This window comes from Polypterus senegalus, chromosome 9 (genome assembly GCF_016835505.1).
Source record: "Polypterus senegalus isolate Bchr_013 chromosome 9, ASM1683550v1, whole genome shotgun sequence".
NCBI classification, from domain to species: domain Eukaryota; kingdom Metazoa; phylum Chordata; class Cladistia; order Polypteriformes; family Polypteridae; genus Polypterus; species Polypterus senegalus.
In genome coordinates, this window is record NC_053162.1 from 160,296,371 (window position 1) to 160,322,221 (window position 25,851).

General features: G+C 37.9%; 1 protein-coding gene across 1 annotated transcript; it reads right to left on the reverse strand.

The window, feature by feature from the left end:
- Nucleotides 1–1,456: 1,456 nt before the first annotated feature.
- LOC120534925 (sialic acid-binding Ig-like lectin 14) lies at nt 1,457–25,549 on the reverse strand. Its single transcript, XM_039762429.1, has 8 exons — nt 25,507–25,549; nt 22,256–22,558; nt 21,405–21,695; nt 19,475–19,786; nt 15,033–15,110; nt 5,731–5,806; nt 2,788–2,979; nt 1,457–1,586 (listed from the first exon to the last, which is right to left on the reverse strand). The coding sequence occupies exons 1-8, from the start codon at nt 25,547–25,549 to the stop codon at nt 1,457–1,459; spliced, it is 1,425 nt and encodes a 474-aa protein (XP_039618363.1).
- Between the last annotated feature and the right edge of the window lie 302 nt (nt 25,550–25,851).

Sequence of the window (25,851 nt, forward strand, 5' to 3'; positions counted from 1 at the left end):
GGGGTGTGGGTGCTAAAGAGTTAAATGGTTAAAAATCTGAAAATGACTTAAGCCTTTGCTTAGAAAACTGTCTTCTTAGTAGAAGGGCTATAGCTGTAAGGTGAAGAATGGTTCACGTTTAAAGCATGTACACAAGATATGAGTGGAGGAATGGTTCATTTAAACAGTTCTGGAGAAGGGGTAGGCTGTACATTTCATACACACAGACCTCAAGCTGACAAGAGAAAGTGAGCAGCTGTGCATGTACCTACTGTGAAGGTTTGAGGGCCCTGTATGGGGAATGGACTTTAACCAGTTAGAATAAAGAAGATGAAGTGTATAGTGTGTGACTTTTGTAGTAAAACAAATCAGTGAAGTATTATCAAGGTGCCTTATTTTTGTAGCCATAAGATGTATTTTTTTATATTATAATTGAGATATGCAAAGCTGTTATGAGGGCGGCACGGTGGCGCAGTGGTAGCGCTGCTGCCTCGCAGTTAGGAGACCCGGGTTCACTTCCCGGGTCCTCCCTGCGTGGAGTTTGCATGTTCTCCCGTGTCTTCGTGGGTTTCCTCCGGGCGCTCCGGTTTCCTCCCACAATCCAAAGACATGCCGGTTAGGTGGATTGGCGATTCTAAATTGGGCTTGGTGTGTGGGTGTGTTTGTGTGTGTCCTGCGATGGGTTGGCACCCTGCCCGGGATTGGTTCCTGCCTTGTGCCCTGTGTTGGCTGGGATTGGCTCCAGCAGACCCCCGTGACCCTATTCGGATTCAGCGGGTTAGGAAATGGATGGATGGAAAGCTGTTATGTAAGCTGAGAGTGCAAATAAGGGCTTCACCCTCTTTTTAGTGACCATTCCTTCTGTTAATCTGTTTGCTTCAGGGTTCTCCCTTTTCACAAAAATAAATAAGGACAGATAACAGGCTCCCTCCTGGCTGTTTCTTTGGGGCGATTATTTACATAAATTTAATTTCTGCCACAAGAGAGACAGATAATTAGAGACAGGAGATGATGAGGGGATCATAACTGGTGAGGCTCTGATGGGCAATTTAGCTGGGACATCAGGGTACAACCTACTTTTTACAAGGGATGCCCAAGAATCTTTTATAACCAAAATGTGTCATTTCTTTAGTTTCATCTCTCATCTGAAGTATGGAACCTTTTTTCACCACAGTGTCACCATCACTGCACTGGTGCATTAGGATATGTACACAGACCACTTGGTAAGCACTGTCTGCTGGCCTTATCAGCACTTCTTTCCACAGCTTCCCCGGTTTATCTCCCATCCAAGTACTGGCCAGGTCCAAGCATACTTAGCTTTAGATGAATTATCTGGTTTGAGGTGCAGTTTTATGGCTGCTCCAATGATAAGGCTGTCCTCATACCCCATTTACTTGTACCTTCTAAATGCAGCTTTAACTGTTTGACACTTTTTGCATGTTTATATCTGATAATTATACCTATTTATTGATCAATTTTACTTTTCTAAATTGCTTTTGCTTTCTTTAATATTTCTTGCATTTTCTGTACTGCCTAGAGATCCATCCAGTGTCAATTCCCTCCTTACATTTGATGCTTCTGGAATAGACTTCTGCCTCCACTTGCAGCTGAAAATTTGATTAAGAAGGTCAGAAAACAATCATTTTGAAAAACACACTTAAAGGAGAAGTGATATGGTCACCTACACAGTGAGTCAAATAGAAGGTTCAAAAAAACCAACATTATATTTAACACGGTGAAAAAAACATACCTGCGGAAAAAGAATGTACAGAGTATTTATAGCATTTATGTGGTTAACTGGCCGGATACAGTACATACCCTATTGTCTCATAAAATCTGTTTTTATTAAAGATAAAAAATAATGTCTTCTGTGTTATGACTAGTGTATAATTAGTACAGAATACTTGATCTCCTCTAAAAAAAGAAAATCTCTGTAATCTGAAAATATAAGTTTCTGCTGACCACTGGACTACTTTTAGAACTCACTAACTGCTGTACTTTAAAACACTTCAACAGCGCACATCAATGTTGTTGTATTACTTATGAACATTTCAATGAATTCATTTATTTTACAAAACCTGGTTAGTTCTGAGAAAATGTGTTGAGTATAGAAACTAAAAATATGTTAGACACTGTAAAAGGTAAATCGGAATTGGACTTTATTAGCCAAATACAATTTGACTTGGTGCACTTGATGTTAGATACATAAAAAATAAGTAAGAATAAACATCCGTTAAACACTATGAGTGAATAAACAACTCTACAGGACACACACATATATGAAATATTGCAGCAGAGAAAGAGCTGTTCTTGTGGTATGAGGTTTTTTGTCATGCTAGAAGTCATTCTCTTGCTGGAAGTGTCCTAAACCAGTGGTTCTCAACCTGTGGGGCGGGCTGTGAAGTAACAAAAGGGGGGCACGAAAATGTGAAAAAAAGAAAACAAGAATCAAAAATATGAAAAAAAACATCTGTTGAAACCAAAAAAAAATTAACTTAAACTACATTCTGATACTAGAACAATAAATATAGAGTTAGATAAATGTCGACAGGATACAAGATGTTTTCCAAAGCCTTGGGACTCTCCCCTGTTCCAGGCTCAGGTTGAAGATGCGCTGTAGAGGACTCCCCAGTTCCAACGCACAGGCCTTCAGCAGTCGTGGCGATACGCCATCTGGACCCGCTGCTTTGCTGGCACAAATTCTTTTCAGCTCTGCTCACATGGGCTGCTGTAATTGTGGGTGGGGATGTCTCACCTATGCTGGTATCGGCAGAAGGATGGTTGGAGGATGCAGTACTCCGAGGTGACTCATCTCGATTAGAGATAAGCCCAATGAGGGCTGTGTCATTTTCAAACTCCATGAGTTTTACAGACTGATGGGCAGAGGTGCAGTCGTTGATATACTGGAAGAGCAGTGGAGACAGCACACAGACTTCAAAGGAGCCATTGCTGACAGTCAAATGGTCAGAGATATGTCTCTTCAGCTTCACCTGTTGCCTCCTGTTAGACAGAATGTTTGTGATCCCATGACAGATGGAAACAGGTACATTCAGCCTGTTCTGAAACAAACCTAGAAGTACAATATTAAATGCAGAGCTGAAATCTGTAAACAAGACCCTGGCATAGTTACCAAGGGAATTCAAGTGCTGAGGGCTGAAGTGGAGTGCCATATTAAGGGCATTGACCTGTTCACTCTGTAGGCAAACTGAAGAGGGACCTGAAGTGAATTAGTGACAGACAGCAGTCAAGTAAGGTACAACACAAGTCCAAAGAATAAATGATGGGGCTCCAGCTGGGTCACCCTTTTTAATAATGGTCTTGAAAACAAAAGCAATAGTGTTCATTGCCGTGGATTTGATCAAAAAATGATAAGGCAGCAGTGTCTCATATAGAAAACAGATGCTCATCTGAGCAGTCAGACTGGGGTAGAGCTCTCCCCTATGGTGGATTTACGTTCAAATGAGACAACACCTTCCAGGAGCACTTCACATTTATAGTCCTCTGAGCAGAAGGGGTGGAGTCAGTTGTCCTCACTGAGTGTCTTCTCGGAGGTGTGGCCAGAAAAAGAGGTGAGGCCGTTAGCAAGCACATCCCCTCAAATGACCCAAGAGAGGGAACCATGAGATGATCAAATGTTTTCAATACCACCAAAGTCAGGGCCACAGGTCTACAGTTGTTAAGTCCATTTAAACATGGTACTTTAATATGGAGGAGGAAACTTAGTTTGGCAATGAATGCTTTACAGGAGTTCTGCCTCTTGAACACCATATTAACATCCCTCTCCAAGACAGTTAGAGAAGGTGTAGATGTGGGAGAAGTACTGTATATCAGAAATTAAAGATGTAGCACTCCAAGCCCCCTCAGTGATAATGGGAATGAGCATGGTACTTCCAGTGAGCCAATGGCTTGTGGCATAAGGCATGATGTCAGGAACACAAATACACTTCATAAATAAAGTATAACTAACGAGATAAACTAAAACACTGTAAAATGTATAAACTTAACATATCATTTTCAAACTCATTTAAGACATTCCAGGGCAGTCCTGACAGCATTGAGTGCAAAATATCAAACCGGCAAATTCACGGAGCCAGAGGGTCCACTCATCCACACATCCGCACACCCACACTCACTCATACTGGGCCAGTTTGGAATTTCATAGACTACTTAGAGGGCTTTACGAGAAAACAGAGTGTATCCAGAATAAAACTCTTACAGACATGGAAAGAAGATGCAAACTCCTCACTCACAATGTGCAAACTCTTCATAAAAATAGAAAAATAACAAAATGTTATAAAAGACAGATATTGCCATGAAATTCAGTATTTTTAGCACCTTATCTGTATCTGTATCTGTATCTTTCGCTGTAAGTGACCTAACACCTTGTATTAACAGTCAATTCAAACTTCCTGTCTTGATGTGTATTCTGTAACTTGTTATATGCACTGTTTTTAAAAGCATCTGACTTATTGAATACAAGCCTCTGAAGTTACTATTTTAGTCTTAAAAGACATCAGTAATGTAAAAAAACAATGCAATTCTAAGATTTTTTTTTCAAGGTGCAAAATGTAACTGTTAAAATTGTCACAGTTTGTCAAAGGGCATCTGTGATGTGTGTTTTCTTTCTTTCTTTCTTTCTTTCTTTCTTTTGTTTAACTGCTAATGATGATCAAGTCACCAGTACTTAAAGTAGGATGCTGATGAATATATTACACATGTACGCTTCTATTACAGCAGAAATAGCTCCTTTTTCCAAGCAGTTAATTGAGTTGCTGTATTAAGTGAAATATGAAACCACCACTACAATAAAATATTTCTCGAGATCAGATTGTTTTAAAGTTGTTTTCAACACAAGATACCAGAGTGTTAAGTGCTACCAGGCTTCTATAGAGAGACAAAATTGTTGTCACCTTGTGTGTTTCATTCATTTTTTAGCGCTCTCTTTTCTGAAGATATGTCCCACTGTTAAGGTTCAGACCAAATTACATTGCATGATTTTCCCAGCAATTTTTAGTTATAGACCTCATTTACATACATGTAAGGGGGCAGTTGTGGTGAATGCCCATATCCTCTAGTCATGTAGTGTGACATACCCAGTGATTCAGTTCATCTAGTTTGCGACTTGTCAATTCTTAGGGGCAAACTCTGTGTGCATGAGAGCTGACAACCAGTAAATGCTCATTTATAATGAAGCTACAAGGAAAAAGGAACACTGGTGTTTTGGACCTCACAAACAGAGGAAAGGCTCATCTGTCTGATGTCTCACATTTTACGTGCCACAAAAGAACAGAAAAAAAAGGCAGAAGTTGTGAGTGAACTTGCTGTGTATCTATAAACCCTTCACACAGCCACTACATCCATCGGGCAGCCTGTTATTGGCTATTAACAAATGGGTGAGCTTGAGATATGTTGGAAATGTGACAGTGTGCCGGAAAATTGTTACACAGTCATATAATTTGAAATCGACAAAGAATTTTAGATGTGTAAACTGAAATACTTGGGGTTTGCAGTTTTCAAGTTTGATATCCCCTCTGATTAGAAGTCATTGGCTTTACCCATGCCAAACTGGTCCAAGGGGACAGGACAGACAAATAACAATCCAATACTGATTTTCATAAATGAACAAATAAAATTGAAGAGGACCTCACCTAAAACAGTGATATCCAATGAGTGACTGGGGGTCAGGTGACCCATATAGCCTATTTAGACTCAACCTGAAAAAGCTAACATGGAGTCACCATGTGGGCTCACCATTCACTAGATGAAGGGTAACAGTCAGATGTCAGTCTAGTAACAGGCAAGGGTGAAATGCATACTACTGTAGATGCTGGAAATAGAAAGTGGCATTTGAGACATAGGAGATAACTTATCTGGAACGGAAGGAGCTGTAACTTGAGTGGTAGGTTGAAAGATACCAGAGACATACAGCTAATCTCACCTGTATGCATAGCATGTCCTCTTGAACCAAGCCTCTCTCTTACTCTGGCTCAATGGGGAAGTGCCTCTGGTAGGTGTAAAGAAATTGAAATGCCCTGGACCGAATTTGTACAACTGGAGTTTGTTTCTGTAGATGAGAGGAATGCTGCAATGTGACATTGAGTTGCAGAGAATAACACATGGGATGTTGTTTGTGTGGTTGCAATAAATAACTGTTCAGAGTATTCTGCCTTTTTAGGAACATTGGATTCTACTGGGAGCCTTATATGCTTATACAGGATATGTAGAGAGTGAAGGAGATACTTGAAGGTTAATGATCAAAAGACATGACATACCTGATCTGAATCTGAGTGGTAAACTGACACTGGATTTGTGTAATTGTCATGGAATGTGCATAATAAAGGCCATGTTTGGGTTTAATCAGGGCTTCAACCTTGCTCTGTGTCCACTTGACTTGACTTGACTGTTTTTGTTATTTTCCCATGCCATTATTTTTCTTAGGTTTTGTAAAATATTTATTTTTTTATATTTTGTGTTTCCTTATTTTTGCATCATTGTGAATTTTTGAAGAATATTCATTAAGTTTTAATTGTTCTTGTTTTTTTTCTTGGTAATTTTATTTTGAACTCAATGATAAAACGCTGCAACTGTGACTGCTTTTGGCCTGTTTGTTGACATGTCCTAATCCAAAGTCAAGGTATTAACCTTCTCATTTTTTCGGGCCCTTATTTTTGGAGAGTCTCACAGATTATTTCTATTGTAAGTTTTGTTTTTTTTAATTCTTCTGTATTTTGGATGTTTCTACTCTATCTTTGGCTAATGATGTTGTTTTTGTTATTTGTGATTTTAATTTTTCATATTTCAGTTGACTCCTTGAATTAACATTTAGCATTTTCTCTATCTCTTTTAAAATTACTTCATTGTTTTTAATCCCTTTTTTAATAAACTGCCATTATTACAAGAAACTCTGCTTTGTTCTTTAGATCAGGGGATTACAGTATATGGTTCCACTTTCCTTTTTGAGATTTATAGTCTTGCCCTATTTTGTTGTGTGCAGGTCACAGGCCCACTTTTGAGATTTAGGGCCATGTCTAACTTTATTTATCAGAGCCTGTTCTACAGTTCCAGCCTTTTTTTTTAGTTTATGGGACCAAATACCGAAACACCCCCATGGTTGGCATACAAGGCACAGTTCACTGAAAGAAGACCCAGGACAAACCCTAAACATACTGGAAGGTGTTGTGATTAGGAGTCACAAACATGTAGAAATGGGTTACACGCCTCTGAAAGGATCATGAAGCAGACCTGGGCTATCACTAGCCCAGAATAGGTTCATTTAGTCCATCTTATTCCGTATTGCTATCTGCAAACTTTTAAACAAGGAGAGCTGGCCAAATTAAAAATATCCCAAAATATAGCTGAAGCATCACAAGAGGAAGGAGAGGATGACCATAAATCCCTGGCTTGTAGATGGAATATATAACAAAGAATCTTTATAAATAAAATCTTTTTGCTTGACAGAAATTTGAACATAAGAGAACAATGCTGAAAAGGACAAAAAGAGACAAAATTGAGCTTCCAAAATTTAATCCTGCATCAAACAACTCCGGCACACATTCCAGAAATCAGAATCCTCAAAACAGAAACAAGAAGTGGACAAAAGTCAGAAAATTCAAAGAAAAACAGCAATTATCACAACTCTCAATACAAGTACAATGATCTCCTAATCTGAGCCTTCTCTGCTCTGGCCTAATTAGGCAGACGAAGGGCTCAGGAGTGGTGACATCAAGGAACAGACATTTATTACTCTATCAAAGACCTGGTTAACAAGAGACACCTCTACGTCTGAGGGTATTCCACCTATGACTCCACTTTCACAAACTTGTTACCAGTTTCTCAGTATATTATAAAAGGTAACTGACTCCATATAATACTGTATAATCCAGGTCTAACCCATCTGATTTTGCACATTGTTAGTGAGGAGCCTTATTGTCTTCATAGGCAAAGCATTTGAAAATCAAGTTTGAAATACAGAAGAGGATTGACTAACAAGATAGTGAAGAAAGCCCATGTCTGGGGTCCAGTTCAATTGACTTTGTGCTCAAGTCTGACAGGTCCAGATGTTTCTGTAATGATTTCCAACAAATCAACTATGTCTCTAGTTTTGAAGCCTGTTATATTTACTCAAGTAGATGAGCCTATCAAGTGTCTTCATGGACTATGCTTTCTAACTACACTAGATATTACAAAAAGTGTATTGGGAAATTCCTTTATTAGACAGTGCAATGAAGAAAACCACATTGAGCACTACCAGTGGACATGTCCATGGGCCTAAGTGAACTTTGGTGACATTTCAACATCTAGTGGAGAGACTATTTAGGCCAAACTCCCTATATTGCTGCTTACCTAGAGGACATTATGAAGTATTCTTTCACCTGAGAAGAACACTTATGCCATCTGCTGGCTGATTTGGTGAAGCAAGATGAAACTGTGGTTAGAAACTCTTTAAGAAATGCTCAAGTTCAAGCACTTTATTGTCATTGTGTAACACAATGAAATTACTTTTTGTGTCATCCCCAAGGTAAATTTAAAGGGAAGAGAAATGCTCTAAATATAAATGCTAGTTTAGATTAGCAGACAAGGTTGAAGATGGCTACTTATTAGTCAGTCAGTCAGTCTGTCAGTCATTGTCCAACCCGCTATATCCTAACACAGGTTTCACAGGGGTCTGCTGGAGCCAATCCCAGCATACACAGGGCACAAGGCAGGAACAAACCCCGGGTAGGGTGCCAGCCCACCGTAGGGCACACACACACACACCCACGCACACACACCAAGCACACAATAGGGACAATTTAGGATCACCAATGCACCTAACCTGCATCTCTTTGTAGTTCCTTATTCGGCAGATAGTTATTCGCTTCCAGCCCTCTACTTAGTCACATACATTGCACAAAGCAGTTACTTATTCAATGTTAAAAGAAAGACAGATGCCTTTGATGAACAGCAGTTTTACCCGGCACAACGTGGATAATGAATTAGATTTACAATGATGTTTAAGTGGCACTATAACAGGTTAAATGTCAGTGGGCCACCCCTATTTTAACAGTTTAATAAAAGAAAAATGCCTTTGTTAATTTGCAGTTGAGATTTGCCCAACTCAATGTGGCTGAGTAAAAAGTACTGGCAAATTTGACACACTGTTATACCTAATAAATGAGATTTACCTTGAAGGGTTAAATGACATTGGGCCATCCTACTTTTCACAGTTTTCGAGAAAATAAAAATACCTTTGTTTAATTACTGGTGGGTTTTGCCCAGACCAATGCCAGTATATACAGTAGATCAAAAGGATTGGCAAAGCTGGCATAGTTTCATATGTAATGAATGAGATTTGCAGTGATGTTTCATGGGCACCATAAACGGTTAAATGCCATTGTGCCAACATATTTTTTACAGTTACTAGGGGGCTTCGCCCCCTGCTTGCTTCACTCGCCAACCCCTGTGTTTGGTTTTCCGGATACACACTTTTCAGATTTTTTTTTTCTTTCAATTGTTGCTATTTCAAGTTTAAGTTTCTCTTTTATTTCAGAACTTCTGTAAAAACAATATTTGGAATCTTTTAAGTCCCAACATGCTGAATCTTTTTAATGAGGTCAGTGAGACGTGTGTTTAATGACTTTGTACCATAATTCAGGAGGTTTCTCTGTTTGGAATTTCAGCACAGACAAAACAATCTACAGCATCAGCAGTTAATAATTTTTTTTGCAAAGTAACCAATAAATGCATGTGAGGTAAACTCCATTTTTGAAATTCCCTTGACTTAAACTTAAAAGCCTTACAATATTTACATACTTCTGACATATCACCTATGTCCATATATTCGATCTCTATTCACCTTTTCTTTAATTCTACAAATAATAATTTCTCTTTTTTTGCACTAATGTGATGTTTACTTTCTTTGTTTTGACACTGTCGTTTTTTTCTGCTTTCATATTCTGTATCTTGCTCTGCATGTGTTTCACACCTACATTTTTTTTGAGGTCCAGTTTTCATTATCTCTAACCTGTTCTGCATGTTTGGCCCCTTGTTTTTTAACCTCTTTATGACGTTTTACTTTGTTGTCTACTCTTTGTCTTTTATTTCTGACCTCACTTTGTCCTGCTTTTTTTTCAATGACACCTGGTCCGTGGTAATTATTTTCCCTTTTTCGAGTAATAATTTCCATTTGTTTGCGATACTGTGATTTTTACTTTCTTTTTTTTATACTTTCTAATTTTCCTACTTTCATATTCTTTAACTTTCTCTGCATTTGTATCGCGCCAAGGTTTTTTTTTTTTGAGCCTTTCGAATTCCACTGCTTTCATAATCCCTAACCTGTTCTGCATGTGTTTAGCGCCAACATTTGTGAATGTCTTTATGAAGTTCTACTTTGTCTTTTAATTCTGAGCCCGATTGGACGTGCTTTTTTTTCAATTCCATTTGTTCCAGGCTGATAATTACTTTCCTTATTTTCTGAATTTGCACCTAGATTATTCTTTTTTTTTGCTCTTTTTATCTCCAATGCTTTTAAGTCTCTTTTCTCTGCACTGCTTTCTTCTTCGCTTAGTCGTCGATGTTTCATTTATAACGTATTGCCCTTATACGCTTTATATGCGCTGAGAGCACTGGATCTGTGTGTGCTCAAATCCTTTACACGACTGAGTGTTTTGCTGCCCGTTGTCTTATTTGATATTGATTGTAAGTAGGGCATGTCTTGCATGTTCCATATCATCGCGAGACGGTCCTGGGTCAATCTCTTGGCACAAAGTCTAAATGTTTAAGGTCCCTGTGAGATGCTCTGTGGCCAGTCTCTTTCATCTTGCGGTTTCTCTTAAGTGTCTTCCATGTTCTTAACATGAAGATCACGTCTCGACACCCTAGTGTTTCTCTCCGGGATTTTTTTTATAATAGAGGGATGACAAGACTTTGTTAAACTGCAGTTGGGTAGTTGGGTTTTGCATAGCCGATGGAGGTATATTAGTCAAATGGACTGGCAAAGTTAGCATACTCTCCTTTCTAATGATGAATGGGTTACCTCTGATGGTTATTGAGCATTGTAAAGGGTTAAATGCCATTGGGCCACCTAATCTCACAGTTTTGACAAAACATGAATGCCTTTGTTAAACCTCAATTGGGTCTTGCTTGGCACAATGCAAGTATGTTAGTCAAATGGATTTGCAAAGTTGGCATTCCTTCATATGTAAGGAATGGAATTTTATTGTGATGTTTAATGTGCACAGTAAAGGGTAGAATGCCATTGAGCCAACTTCGTTTTTTACAGTTTTGACAAAACCACTGATGCCTTTGTTTAAAAATGCAGTTAGGTTTTGACCAGGCCAACATGGGTTTATGGGTTAAATGGATAGGAAAAGATGGCATGGTATCCTATCTAATAAAGGGGATTACCTCTGTTTTTTGTCAAGCACTGTAAAGGGTTAAAAGAATTTTAACCCCCCAATATTTCACAGTTTTGAAAAAAAAAATGTGCCTTTGTTAAACTGCAGTTGCCCAGCCCAATGTGGGTATATTGGACAAATGGACTGGCAAATTTGGCATACTTTCATATGTAATTAATGGGTTTTAAATTCTAACTCACTTAGTCCTAAACAGGGTCATTGAGGTTGCTGGAGACCATCCCAGATAGCATAGGGCACAAGGCAGGAATACACACTGTATAGGGCACACACACACACACTATGACAAATTCAGTGTCGCCAATCCACCTAACCTGCATGCCTTTTGGACTGAGGGAGGAAACTGTAGAAGCAGGAGAAAACTAATGCAGAAACGGGGAAAACATGCACACAGGCCATGCACACGGGACCCAGGACACAAACCCTAGTATTCTTACTGCAAGGAAGTAGCACTGCCACTGTGTCACAATGCAGTAAATAATGATCAAATTGGCTTAGCAAAATAGACAAATGTGGCAAAAGAAAGTTTAACGATCAGTTGGGCAACAGGACTGCATCATTCTTTGACTGCACCTACTATTAATTAAAGGTTTCCTTTTTTCTCAAAAACTGTGAAAATGTTGGTGGTCCAATAGTATTTAGCCCTTTGTAGTGACCCTTAAACATCACAGGAAATCTCTTTCATTATATATTATAGTGTGACAACTTTGTCAGTACTTTTGAGTCAGTTGCCTACATTGGGCTAGAACAGGGGTGTCACACTCCAGGCCTGGAGTGCCACTGTGGCTACAGGTTTTTATTCTAACCCTTTTCCTAATCAGTGACCAGTTTTCACTGCTAATTAATTTTCCCCCCATCACTTTATTATTCCTGTTAGAAGAGATTCAGCCCTCTGAATTGATTCCTTTTCTTCATTAAATGACAGCCAATCAGAAATGAGATGTGAAACGAGCTAACAGATGATCAGCTCAACTGGGGCTTCAAACTCCAACCAATTTCAATCCAATCACTTTCTTAATGAGAAGCCAATTCTTGCTGTTAATTAAACCCATTATTTAATTCCATGGCTTGTTGCTGCTCTCATTCTGCCCCAGCACACATTTCAAAAACTGCTGTTTTTCTCTCCTTTCTAAGAGCAGAAACCAAAATGTTTTGGTGACCTGAGAGATCAACCTTACCAAGACCATCACCATCTTAAATTTCAAATATTGCGTAATAGGCACAGGGGAGCTGGTCATGTGGTGGCTTATTTTGGGTCTCATTATTGTTTGGCTGCTAATTAAAGAAAAAGAAATAACTATGGGGCCTGAGTCAAGTTAATTAAAAGAAGTAATCAGCAGCAAAAACTGGTCACTAATTAAGAAGATGGTAAGAATGAAAACCTGCAGCCACTGCAGCACTCAAGACCTGGAGTTCGCCACCCTGGGCTAGACAAATCTCAAGTGAAAATTAACAAATGCATCTCTCTTTCTTGAATTTGCAGAAATTGTGGAATTTTTGCTTTTTAACCCTTGTGATGGACGGCCGGCGGTTCAACCTGTTAGAGACCCAGCAAGAGAGCCGGAGTTGGAAGGTAGTAGGATAGAGCTTGCTGGGAGGAGTGGAAGAGAGATTTGTGTGCTTTATTGTATTGTTTTTGTTATTATTATTATTGTTACTTGCCTGTTTATGCTGGTGGAGGTACTTCTGGGCACAGAAAACAGCAGGAAAATAATTAAATACCTTCTTGATGATTTTACCCTGTGTTCAATGTGTCTGTCTGTTGGGTTGAAAGAGGCAACAGTGACCTCTAGCATCTTACACCCTCTACAGTGCCCACAATCATCAAAATAAATCTCATTCATTAGATATTACTGTGCCACCTTTGCCAGACCGTTTCTTGTTGAGCTGGACAAAATTGAACTGCAACTTAACAAAGGCATCTTACTTTTCTTGAAACTGTTAAAATTTGGGTGGCCCAATGACATTTAACTCATTATAGTGTGTCACACTGCGAGTAGGGGGACATTGTGTGGACCAAGTAAAGGTAATTCCATGCCAGGCTAGGGGAGGGCGGGGTGCACTAAACCTTCTCCTGTTATCTCTTCAGACCAGCTGCGGAAAAACTTATCTGAACCAAGAATGTCACTTCTGGTTCTGGCGCCAAGAAGAACGTCACTTCTGGTTCTGGCGCCCAAGCAGATGGCAGGAAAACATCACTTCCGATGACCCTACATCACTTCCTGTCTGACCACTTAAAATCGCCATCTTTTCCAACCTTCATCAGTTCTGTCTTGGACTCTGTACTATCAACAAGACTGTTGAAACTTAAAGAATCCTTTGCAGCTAGGAATATTATATGGGTGGCTGCCCCAAACTTTTTTTTTACGTGTGTCAAGTCTGTTCCTTTTACAAGTGTCATTTAAACATCATAGTAAATCTCAGTCATTACTCACATTGGGCCTAGCAAAACTCAACTGTTATCCATCAAAAGCAACTATCTTTCTGTTAACGCTGAATATGTAATTGCTTTGCACAAGGTTTGTGAATAAATAGCTGTCTGGAAGCAAATAAATAGCCAGTCAAATAAAGAGCTGTGAAATAGTAGTCAACTTCAGCCTCGTGATTAGCAGAGGATAAATATTTAGATACGTATATAGCAGATTAGAGAAAAGTCAAACTAATGATCTTCAGTATCTAAACCATTTAAAAATGTTCCTAGTCAGGAAGAGTTGCAACTGCTGCTAGATATTATTGAGTGGCACTGTTATCTGCCTTAAAATAGAAAAGAGAACTCTATGGAATGCACTGCAGAAGCAAATCTGTCATAAAATCATTCAAAACATCTACCTTCCTTATTCTTCATGGGTGTATTATACGCATAGAACTTCCAGGTGAGCACTCGTTGGTTGTCAGCTCTTATTCACACAGAGCGTGCTCCCTATGACTTAAGACAAAATCAAACCTTTTTGACATTGGCAGTGCGAATCACAGACTACTTGGACTGAGTCATTGGGTATGTTACACTACATGACTGGTAGTCATGGCAGCATGCACTCCGGCTCGCTACAATTATGGAAGCGAAGTCTACAACCTGGAAAAGTTGTGTAATGTGACATAGCCTTTACTTTTAATTTGTTTTCTATTATACAGTAAATAAAGATATAACAATGTTTTAACATTGATAATGATACTGCCAAAATATTACACAACTCTTATAAGCAATAAATAAACTTACAAGCATTACTCTCAGAGGTTCAATGTAGGTTGATTAAATGAAACCGCATCACATGATATAAGATTGTTAATGATGATTGTTAGTGACAAAATAAGATTCCATCATTACAGAAAGCACTGCAAAGCCATGAAGCTGATATTAATTGAGGTGGCACAGAGTCTGTGTAAGTGTCATGGTCATTTACGGGATGAGGAAGGTTCAGGCTTTCTATGAGTTTTTGCTTGCATAATAAAACAAACCCGATTTTGAGCACCTGTGGTACATAATGTCCAATGCCACTTTTTTTTTTCATTCTTTATCCCAAATGTGTATTGTTCCAGTTAATACAAGACACTTACTATTATATTATTAGTAGTACATTAAGTGTCACTTAACCAATCAACTTTTTTTTTAAATTTTTCTAAGCATAATCTAGCCATACCTTTTTCACTTTAGATACAAACATACAAACATAAAGGCCATAATCTGAAGCACACTGGAAATGGCAATGATAATCAAACAAATTGCAAGTGAATGGTTACCTGTGGAAAGAGAAAAAAATATAATTAATAATATTAAATTGTATTCTCTCATTTTTATATGCCAGTGTTGTATATCCCATATTGTTGTATATACTCACAATTTTCCCCCTGGGGACAAATAATGTTCTATCTAAATACAGAAAACTAAAATACAAAATAACAATACTGAGTCATTTTCAAAACCGTTTAGTACAGAACAGCATTGTGGGAGTCTGCTAGAGTCTATCCCAGCTAGCGTAGGGTTCAAGGCAAGAAAAACCCTGGACAGGGCTCCAGTCCATCAGAGGGTAAACACACACACACCAACCACACACTAGGGCCAATTTAGCCTAAATCCATTTTGCCAATTTACCTAACCAGTATGTCTTTGGACTGTAGGAGGAAACTGAAGCACCAGGAGAACACCCACTAGAACACGGGAAGAACATGCAAACTCCATGCAGCAAGGACTCAGGAGGTGAATCTTGAAAATAACCCAGATATTAATAAGTTATAAGTATAGTGACATGGAAAGAGAGAACACATTTTTAAAGCATATCTGAAAAAAAATAAATTCTTAAGAAAAAAGACCAGTCAAAATGGTGATCTGTGCCCTCTTTTAATATTCAGTATTCTACAATTATTCTACAGTGTAAAATGCAGTAAATGATTTTATAGACTCATGTTACAAACACTTGGTGATTAGATTAAACACAATGGTAGCAATGTGAAATGCCATGAAGGGACAGTAAGAAAAGAAAGTAAATAGGGACAATTTTGACACAGTTAATGATAATGGTTTCTATAATTACAAAATATAAAATAAGACCGGCACTATGCTATGCTAAGAAAACGGGTCTTCATTTTTGATGTAATAAATTAACTGAAAGGGCAGTATGGTTGTCTAATAACTAAAAGCCATTTTAATTAATCTGGCTATTTTAGGAATAGATGCTTCCTATACATATCTCTGGTTATAATGTGTATAAGTAATACAATATTTATAAACGTTTACTAACCCTCCTCTATTCTGTTTCTCTTCTCGTATCTGGATGTGGCGTGTGGTGCCACTGCTCTACTCCCAGGCGGCTCGCCAGTCTATGAAAAAGTCATCTTGTATAAAGGAGCATTGGAATCACTGGATGGAAATCTTCTCTCATTAAATTATGCAGCCCAGCACAGACTTCACTATAGAGTGCCCAGGAGAGGGTAGGCAGATAGTGGGCCAAGAACTTCACTCTTATTATGTCTGACTTTGTTTTTGACTTTGTTTTTTACAATTTGAACTCCTTCCATTGTCAACTGGCTGTAGATCATCAATTAATTAATGAACAGATATTGTTGGTTGCCATTTCTGTTTAATCTATTTCTTCTTTATTCTCTGTGTGTTTTAGCAAATCTGTATTTTTATATATACTAGTTCTGTATTTAGAAATTAGTATAATGTTGTTCACAGTGCTATGCGCCCGCACTCAGACAACAGCGCAATACAAAAATAACTTGTAATTGTAATTACAAATGTATAATATAGATAAAGGACTGATATAGAAACCATATACACATTGATACCATGATTCTTTCAGAGTGCTTAGCTCTGTAACCCTTACTGTTCAAAGACCACTGGAGATTTATGAGATTATACAGTAATAAACTTTTATCTAGTAGATTAAAGAAAAGCTAGTCTAGAACAGTGCTATTGATAAGTAAAGATATTTTTAAGTTTTCTAGAGATTAAATATTCCCTGAAATCTAGTGTTCTTTGTAAATTACAAGATTTTACCTTAAGGCTGTATTGTTCTGTAAAGTAATCCAAAGTGAAAAGAAAGCAACAGTAACCATACATGACATTAAATAATGGGAGAAAAAATGTTCAAAATAAAGAAAAGTTACCTTTTACAGCTTAGAACCAGCTTGAAAGTTGTATGAATAGGATAATACTAAACTGAATCACCAAAGTTTGCTGTTATAACATTGCTCAGATTAACTGAGTTCCAATTTCTAAAAAAATGGTATGTTCAAATATGTCTAGATGCTCAAAAAGACAGACATCATGGATAACTAGAGTATAACCCAAAACATTAAATAAAAAAAAACACAGTAAATTTGTTAATGTTTTTACCCATTACTTAGATGAAGTCTAGAATATGTGTTTGAATATACAGTAGGTAAATTAAATTAATCTTCTGCATATGGTCAAAAAGGTGGTGTAAGCCATTTAAAACTTCATATCTCAGAATTTCAAAACTGTCTCTAAACTAAATTAAAAGACACCATAGCTCTTTTAGGACTGGGATTACATAATACTACATGCTGGTCCTGGATGTCAACCTTGCTGCTGTACTTTGAAATAACTGTAGATTAGTTATATGATTTGAACAGCTTCACACTAAAGCATTACTTATACCAAATCTCCTTCAAGTTCTTCAGCAAATTGCATTTTTAGAATCTACCCTAATTTTTGTTTCATTTCTAAGCTGAAGACAGCTGCTTTTACATAATGAGGAATGCAACAAATGCAGTTCTTGCCTTTTGGTATAAAAGCTGTCAATTATGTCTTCCTATTTGCAAAATTACCACACAATGAAATAACTTCAATGGGCAGTGTCCTGCCATCACCTCATGAATCCACAATCCTGATTTGAATTACGCAATTACACATGTTAATATGATTTTCAAAGAATTTCTGAAGATACAGAGTCTGTATTTGATGTCAAGAAATGTAATTTCAACCAATGTTTAATCTTAGCAGTTAATTAATAACATACTATAAGAATTACATACTGACCTAAAAGAATAACTGGCTGCTGCAATATATTCTGAGGAAACCCATATTTAACTGGAGTCGCACCTGCCAGCTGACTGATTTTGCTTTTCAAAATGTAAACCAAGATTGAATGATACTCAGATGAAGTGTTTTTTCTCTTATATTAGACTTGAGTTCTTAAAAACATTTTGATCTTTGTTTGATCTGTTTAATAATGGTCCGCCAATGACCACTATCAATACACTTAACATGTTAGATTTATTAATTACTTTTTACTGGGGCAAAAATTAGTGATTTAAAGTACTTCATTGTTTTATTTTATGATTCAGATCCAAATAACATGTGTCAGGTTACATTTTAGTTATAAATTACAGAATTTTCAATTCTGTCAATACTTTATGATTAATCAAATGAGATTTACATGGGGTATCCTGTTGTGGCTCACCCTAATAAATCTGGAGATTAATTGTTAAATATCTACTATCTTAAACTGATTAATTCATAATTAAATAAATGCATAAGCTCATTACTACTGATTATTTATAGTTCCTTATGCTGATGTGGCGTTGTAATGAAAGTGGGCATTACTGGGTGCTTTTACCAATCTAATAACTTTGGTTCATGCCCTGTGTAATTATGTTCAGGCTTTGCAGGTGTAATCAGAATCTAAGTTGAATGTCACTGTGCTCTGTACAAAAAATATTTTATAAATCCACTCACATGTGCAGGCCAAAGTTAGCACACAGGGGCTCTCAGCATTTAGAACTATTAGGCAAGCATTTGAAGAGAGAAAGAGACAACTACGAAAATGGGCATTGTACTATTTCTGTATGTTAGAGATGAAATTGAATCATCTCCTTGCCTTGTTTGGAATGGCATGGTTTGCCTAAGTAAGGGCCTGCAAGTGGAGAAAACAGTATAAAAGACTTGGACAGCAGCCAAACACCTCGAAGCTGATGGACGGATGGGAGTTATCATCATCTGTCCTGAAAACCCTTCCATTGCAGCGAAGAAAAATGGCAGACTGTATACATCGAGATCCCGCCTTGATAAAAGTCTTGCTATGGCTTCCTCGTCTGTAATGCTGCGTAAAAAGTCATTAAAGAAAGCTAAGTTATTTTCCCTAATGTGATTTCTTATAACTGTACCACTATGGGAGAGGTATCGCCTTTTAATATTATATCTATATACAGTAGATCTGGGTTACTTAAAACGCACAAATTACAAAAGAACTTATTCCAACTAGGGAGCTAGAGACTCCTAGAGGAAATAGCAGGTCACTACACTTACACACTAACTTTACTGGCTTCTTTTTATACTTTAATTTTTTTCCAATATTCTTCAATAAATATTTTGATACCATAAGGGATATACAGAAACTACAGTATGTCTTGGCATATCACCAAACAATATGAATATGTAAAAGAAGTCAACCAAAACCAGAATGCCACTGGCTCATATGTTACTGACAAACTCTGCACTCCTGAACATATTGAAAAAAGTAGAAAACAAAAATGGGATATCCATACCAGCATCAGTATGTGCTTAATTTGAATATCTCTATTCATTAACAATTCTTAATTGTTTCAAATTTTCTGAAAAATGAATAATTTATCTGTACCTTCAACTGCCCGTATGTAGATAGTCACATTAATTGTGCCATAACTGTTGTTTGCGACACATCTGTAGAAGCCTTCATTCTCTTTTGTCATGTGTTCTATGACCAAAATATGCCCATCACTCCCCACATGAGACTTGGTAGAGTTTATATAGCCTTCTTTTTCATGAAACCACATAACTGAAGGCTCAGGATTACCATCGGCTGAGCACAACAACTCAGTGTGGGAGTGTTTGGGAATCTCCAAGGATTTCCATGAGTCATTTAGATTGCCAAACCTTTTTAAAGATGTCACATTCAGAGTCTGCGGTCCATCTAAAAAAAAAAAGGAAATTAAATTTTACCTTAATAAATAAGGTAACCCTTAGGTACAACAGATGTATTGGAATGACTGAAACTGCTGGTTCTCTGTTTATATTGTTCATTTAAATGGCTGATTTATCATGCAATGGATTCAGTAAGTTTTCAGACCTCTTCACCCTAATTTATCCCATTCTTCCTGGCAGATCCTCGCAGGCTTTGTTAGAATGGAGGGAAAGTGACTATAAACTGCCATCTTCAAGTCTCTCCACAGATGTTTGAAGTCTGGGGAGTGGTTGGGCCACTTAAGGACTGCCAGGGACTTGTCCCAATGCCAATCCAGCATTGACTTGACTCTATGCTTCTGGTTATCGTTGTGCTAAAAGGTGAACCGTTGTTCCAGTCTGAAGTGGCATGCATTCTGGAGCAGGTTTTCTTCAAGGATCTCTCTATGTTTGGCTGCATCCGTCCTCCCCTCAATTCTGACCAGTTGCCCTGTCCCTGCTGCTTAGAAGCACCCCTACAGCATGAGGCTGCCACCCCCAGGCTTCACTGTAGGTATGGTTTTAGGCATGTGATTAGCAGGGCTTAGAGTTCTTCCTGAAGAGTTTTTTTTTTTGACCCATCAAACTAGAGAATCTTTTTCTGTATGCATTGAGATTTTAGGTGTGCTGTCATAGGCCTTTAACTCAATAGGGGCTTACGCCTAGCCACTCTACCATAAATACCTGATTAATGAATCGCTGCAGAGATAGTTTTCATTCCAACAAGATCTTCTATCTCTGCAGAGAACTTATGAATCTCAATCAAAGTGACTGTTGGGTTTTTGGTCAACTCCAAAAGGTCCTTCTTGCCTGGTTACTTAGTTTTACCTGATAGCCAAGTCGTGGTGGTTCCAAACCTCTTGCATTTCACAATTGTTGATGCTGAAAAATTTAGAAAATGATTTAAACCATTAGCCCTGATCTGTGCCTCAGCACAATTTGATCGTAGATGTCAACAGATGCTCCTTGGGCTTGTTTTTTGTACTGACATGCAATGTGAAGTATGGGATCTTATATATACACACGTGTGCCTTTCTAGGTGATGTCCAATCAATTTAGTTTACCACAGGTAGATTTGGATTAAAGCAAATTAAACAAACAGAATGCAACTGATCACAATTTGAAGTGCCACAGCCAATATTTATAGAAATGGGAAATTTCAGTTTTTAATTTTTAATAAATGTTCAAACCTTTCCAAAAACATGTTTTCATTTTTTCATTAAAGGTTATTGAATGTAGATTATTTCTGCAAAAATGGCTTATTTATTCATTTAAAATGAAATCTACATCACAAAAAAGTGTGCAGAAAGTGAAGGGGTCTGAGCACGTTCTGAATCCAATGCACTTAAACTGTAGTGCCATGACAGACATAACATATATGAGCCTTCTTGTGGCAGATTTTATATGTTATCCACTATTGGGAGAATTCAGAAATATGTTTACCTGATTTAACAGAACTGAGACATTACACAAACAGGTAGAAATGGAACTTTCAGTTCATGCTTCTCCTAGAGTCATGTAATATTAGTACGCCAAAAGATAATAAATAAATGATTAGTAATGTGAAAAATAAATAGTTTTAAACTTACATTTGACATCTAATGATATTTTCTGCATGATGCTCCTTTTAAACAGTGGGTGAGAGACCTGACACCAATAGGCAGTCCTGTGGTCATTTATACTTGGAGTGAAGCTGTATACACTTTGAATTTCACTAAGGCTTGTGAAAATCGGTATGCTTGTGAGCTCACGTGGTTCGGTCCTGAACCAACTGAATGTGACATTGGGTAGATGCTTTCCTCTGACAAGGCAAGTAAGATTGGATGGTGTGCCTTCCACTAGAGGCTTGGCTTCTTGTATTTCCAAGGACGAAGGCTCAGCTAAAAAATAAGCAATGCATATTCTAGAAAATTTCATTTAAAGTATAATTTTAAACATACAAATGTTCATTCCTGTTGGAAAATTTGTTAGGAAAAACTACAGTTTAAACCATAGACCTAAACAAATAATGCATGCTTATCTTTACATTCATGCAGAAACAACTTTATTCTACATTAAGACTGATATTTTAAATTCTGACAATGTAAAATAAATGTTACTTTTTATGAAATTACAAAATACATCCATCCATTATCAAACCCACTATATCCTAACTACATGGTCACAGGGGTCTGCTGGAGCCAATCCCAGCCAGCACAGGGCACACACACACGGGACAATTTAGAATTGCCAATGAACCTAACCAGCATGTCTTTGGACTGTGGGAGGAAACCCACGCTACATGGGGAGAACATGCAAACTCCATGCAGAGAGGACCTGTGAAGCGAACCCGGGTCTCCTAACTGCAAGGCAGCAGCGCTACCCACTGCGCCACCGTGCCGCCCACAAAATACAGTATCTGAGGAAATGTTAACAAAATAATAAACTTAAACTACTGTACCATAGATTATAAGCTTGGTTCCTGATCCTTCACCTTCAAAAGAAGTATTTTCACCTGGTATTTTCACTTGACATCTATAAACATTTTCATCATTCAATGTGGTATTGACAATAATACTTTTGGATTCACAGGTCCTTATTTGCCCCACTGATATGCATGTTATATTTGCATATTCTTTCCTCTTTGATGTTTGGAAACTTCCATATGCTTTACCAGGACATGAGCAGTTAAAATAACAAAGCAGTACAGCTGCTGTTCCAAGTTCCACATAAACGTGAGTTGGTTGAATTACTGGTATAGTAACTAGCAAAGATGAGAAAAAAAGAAATTGTAACTTGAGAAACAATATGCATATTTTATGAGTGCATTTCATTTCAAAATGAAGATAGCATTTTATTTCATGAACAGTAACCAAACCAGGGTGATTTCTTGTCTTGTATCTAACGCTGCCAGGAAGGAGTCCAGCATATTGCAACCCTAAAACTGTTTTTTGCTGATTTAACAAATTGGTGGCTTAATGATTTTATTTAAATGAATATTGAACCTTATAGCTGCTGCCAGCACTGTGAGGATTTTATTTGTTTTAATTATTTCTCCAGTTCCTTCTATACCATCCAGCCATCCCTGTTAAAGGAGGAGTTCAGGGATACGCAAGTGGATCTGTTGGGCAGATTTACATCTGTGAGGGTCAATCACTATGTCTTTGATATGGCTGTCAGCAACACTGGGGCACCAAAGGACCACTCCTGCCTCTTTTAATCTTGACCCTTGTAACAGACGGCTGGCAGCCCAACCCAGCCAGGATGCCCCAGAGATGGAAGGATGGGGGAAGGCAGCTTTTCCAGGACACTGCCTACCCCAAGATGTTAGATGGCAGATTCCCTGAACTGTAGATTCCTGCAGGGCACTACGGGACATGTAGTTTAATATCACAGCCCTGCTGGGTACCGTGGGTGCTGCCAGGGGACACTGCAAGAGAACCTGGGGAGTCATGTCTCAGCCATAGCCCGGAAGTACTACCAAGTCACGGGGATGAAAGCCCAGAAGTACTTCCGGGCTGAAGAACATTCAAGTTTTCCATCTGACCCAAATCTGGCACTATTTAAAGGACTATTGGGAACCCAGCAAGCAAGCTAGAGTCGAGTGGAGGTGGAAAAAGCTGGCTGGGAGGTGTGAAGGAGATAAAAGATAATTTTGTTTATTGTTATTGTATTTACTTGCATTAGTGGTGGCTGTGGTGCTTCAAGGGCACTGTTTAAGAAGAAGAAGAGAATGAAAATACTTCTTGGTACTTTTACCTGGTGCCCTGAGTGTCTATCTATTGGGTTTAAAGGGGCAACAGTGCCACCTAGCGTCCACACCCTATATACATCGAATTATAAGTATAACACCAGGTCATGTCACTTGCGGAAATTATCTGATTATTCAGCTCTAGTGGGGTTTATTGACAAGAGAAGGTGAAACTAAGGAGAGGAGTCATGTGGAGAACTTTGAGAACTGCTTGCAAGTCAACATCAACAAAACCAAACAACTTTTGCTGTTATCAAAGAGCCTTTATGTCCAGTGAGTATTCAGGGAGTAGATGAGGAGGTTGTGCACTGCTACAAGTACAGTATTTGGGATCTGCATCGATGACAGGCTGGACTGATCAGTAACAGAGAGGAACAATATAAAAAGAGGCAGAGCAAACTCCTATTTCTTAGTAGACCACATTCCGTTAATATGGGTAGTGACATCTTTTACACGTTCTTTAAGTCAGTGGTGGCCAGTGCACTTTTCTATTCTGTGGTGTGCTGGGCTGGTAACATCATTTTAGGAGAGGCCCACCAAATCAACAAGCTAATTGAAGGGACAGACTCAGTTATGGAACACAGTCTTGACTGGTTGGAGTTTGCAGCAGAGAAGAGAATAAAGACCAAACTGTTGCTAGTTATGAACAATGCTGCATGCCCTCTCTCTGACGCAGTAGCACTAAGTACTTACAGCCAAAGAATTTTTCAGCAGATGCATGTCAAGTAACACTACTTACAGCAATAAACATTTACAATGCCTCTATGTGACTGCTCTTTTATCTTTAGCAATATCATTTACTAATTTGTTTTTCCATCATCCCATTGTCATGCTTAGTCCAGTTCAGATTCATGGAGTACTGAAGTTTAGCCTGGCAACAATGGATGAAAGTCAGAACCCATCTTTATATCGGAAGCTAGTTCATCACTGGAAAGACTCGCTCATACATCCAGACTTACTCCCTTCTGGACAGGGAATGCGTGTTTGTGTGTCCAATACACATCTTTAGCATATAGAAGGAAAGTGGAATATCAGGAGTAAAACTGATGTAAACACTGAAAGAAGGTGCAGACTTCATACAGAGAGCAACCTGGCCATATTTAAACCAGGACTCCATAACAGTGAAGCAGCAGCACTAACCACTCTGGCTTTGTTAACATTTTCATTAACACTATTTATTTGTATCTGATATTTTTTAACCTTTGAAGTGGAAAATAAATAAAACAAAAATAATAAAAAAAAACCTGTGGGTTAACAAGTAAAACTTAACCTTTCTAAATTTTTATTTTTCAGCATGGAATTATTGGCAAGAACATGATGTCATCATAAGTCATTTTGTTCTATTGTTGAAAGTGTTATTGTTTTTTAAACATTTTCCTTTTTATATCTTCATTGTGTCACCTTTTTTTTGGTTCTTTTTATGTGGGCACTGCCATTGTATGAGTTGCTTGTACAAGCAAAAACATATTACTTATAGCAATACCCACACTGCTAGTCACATGGTACATGACATTATTCAGTTTAGGTTTCAACATTAAAATATCAGCACATTTCATGAATAAAATTTGGAGGTACAGTCAGTAGTTTATCCAGTCTTTGGACTGAAGAATCTAAAATCATCAACATCTAGTTTAGACAGGAAAGGGATAACAATTGTATTTTAGTCTTCTGTTCTCTTTATAACCTTGATTATTGGTTTAGCAATTGTTTGGTATATTTTAACTTTAAGCAAATGACTATCCTCTTATTCCCTTCTATGAAAGGCTGTCAATTCCAGTTTCAACAAGTTGGACCTTTTAGGTTGGACCTTTTAGGGCCTTTAGGACATTAATTTCTTTACTCAAAGAAATCAGAACAAGTATAATACATAAGCATTACATCCCTTTTGCAGAAACATGCTGACATAGACATTTTCTAGTTGTTTTGTTTCATTTTTATATTATTTGACACATGCTTCATACCTGCATCAGTTGTACATTTGCCAAAAAAAAGTGACAGCATCATTTTGGTTATCATAGAAAAACTACACCTAGCTGGTCTGAACTGCATACCAGGAGCTAAGGACATCAGTTCTGTGGGAGAGAGATATGCCAGTTAAATGTTGCATCAATATACTGATATATTGTGCTCCATGATCACCACTCATGTACCCACACTCACAGTCAGCATTCATTGAAGTTCATGAATGCTGGAAACTATACCAGAAGTTTCTGGAGCAAGGTGGGGACCAAATCTGGAAAGGATGCCAATCAATTGCAAGGCATACAGTATTCACATCCATATGTCAATGTCAATGTCAGTTTATT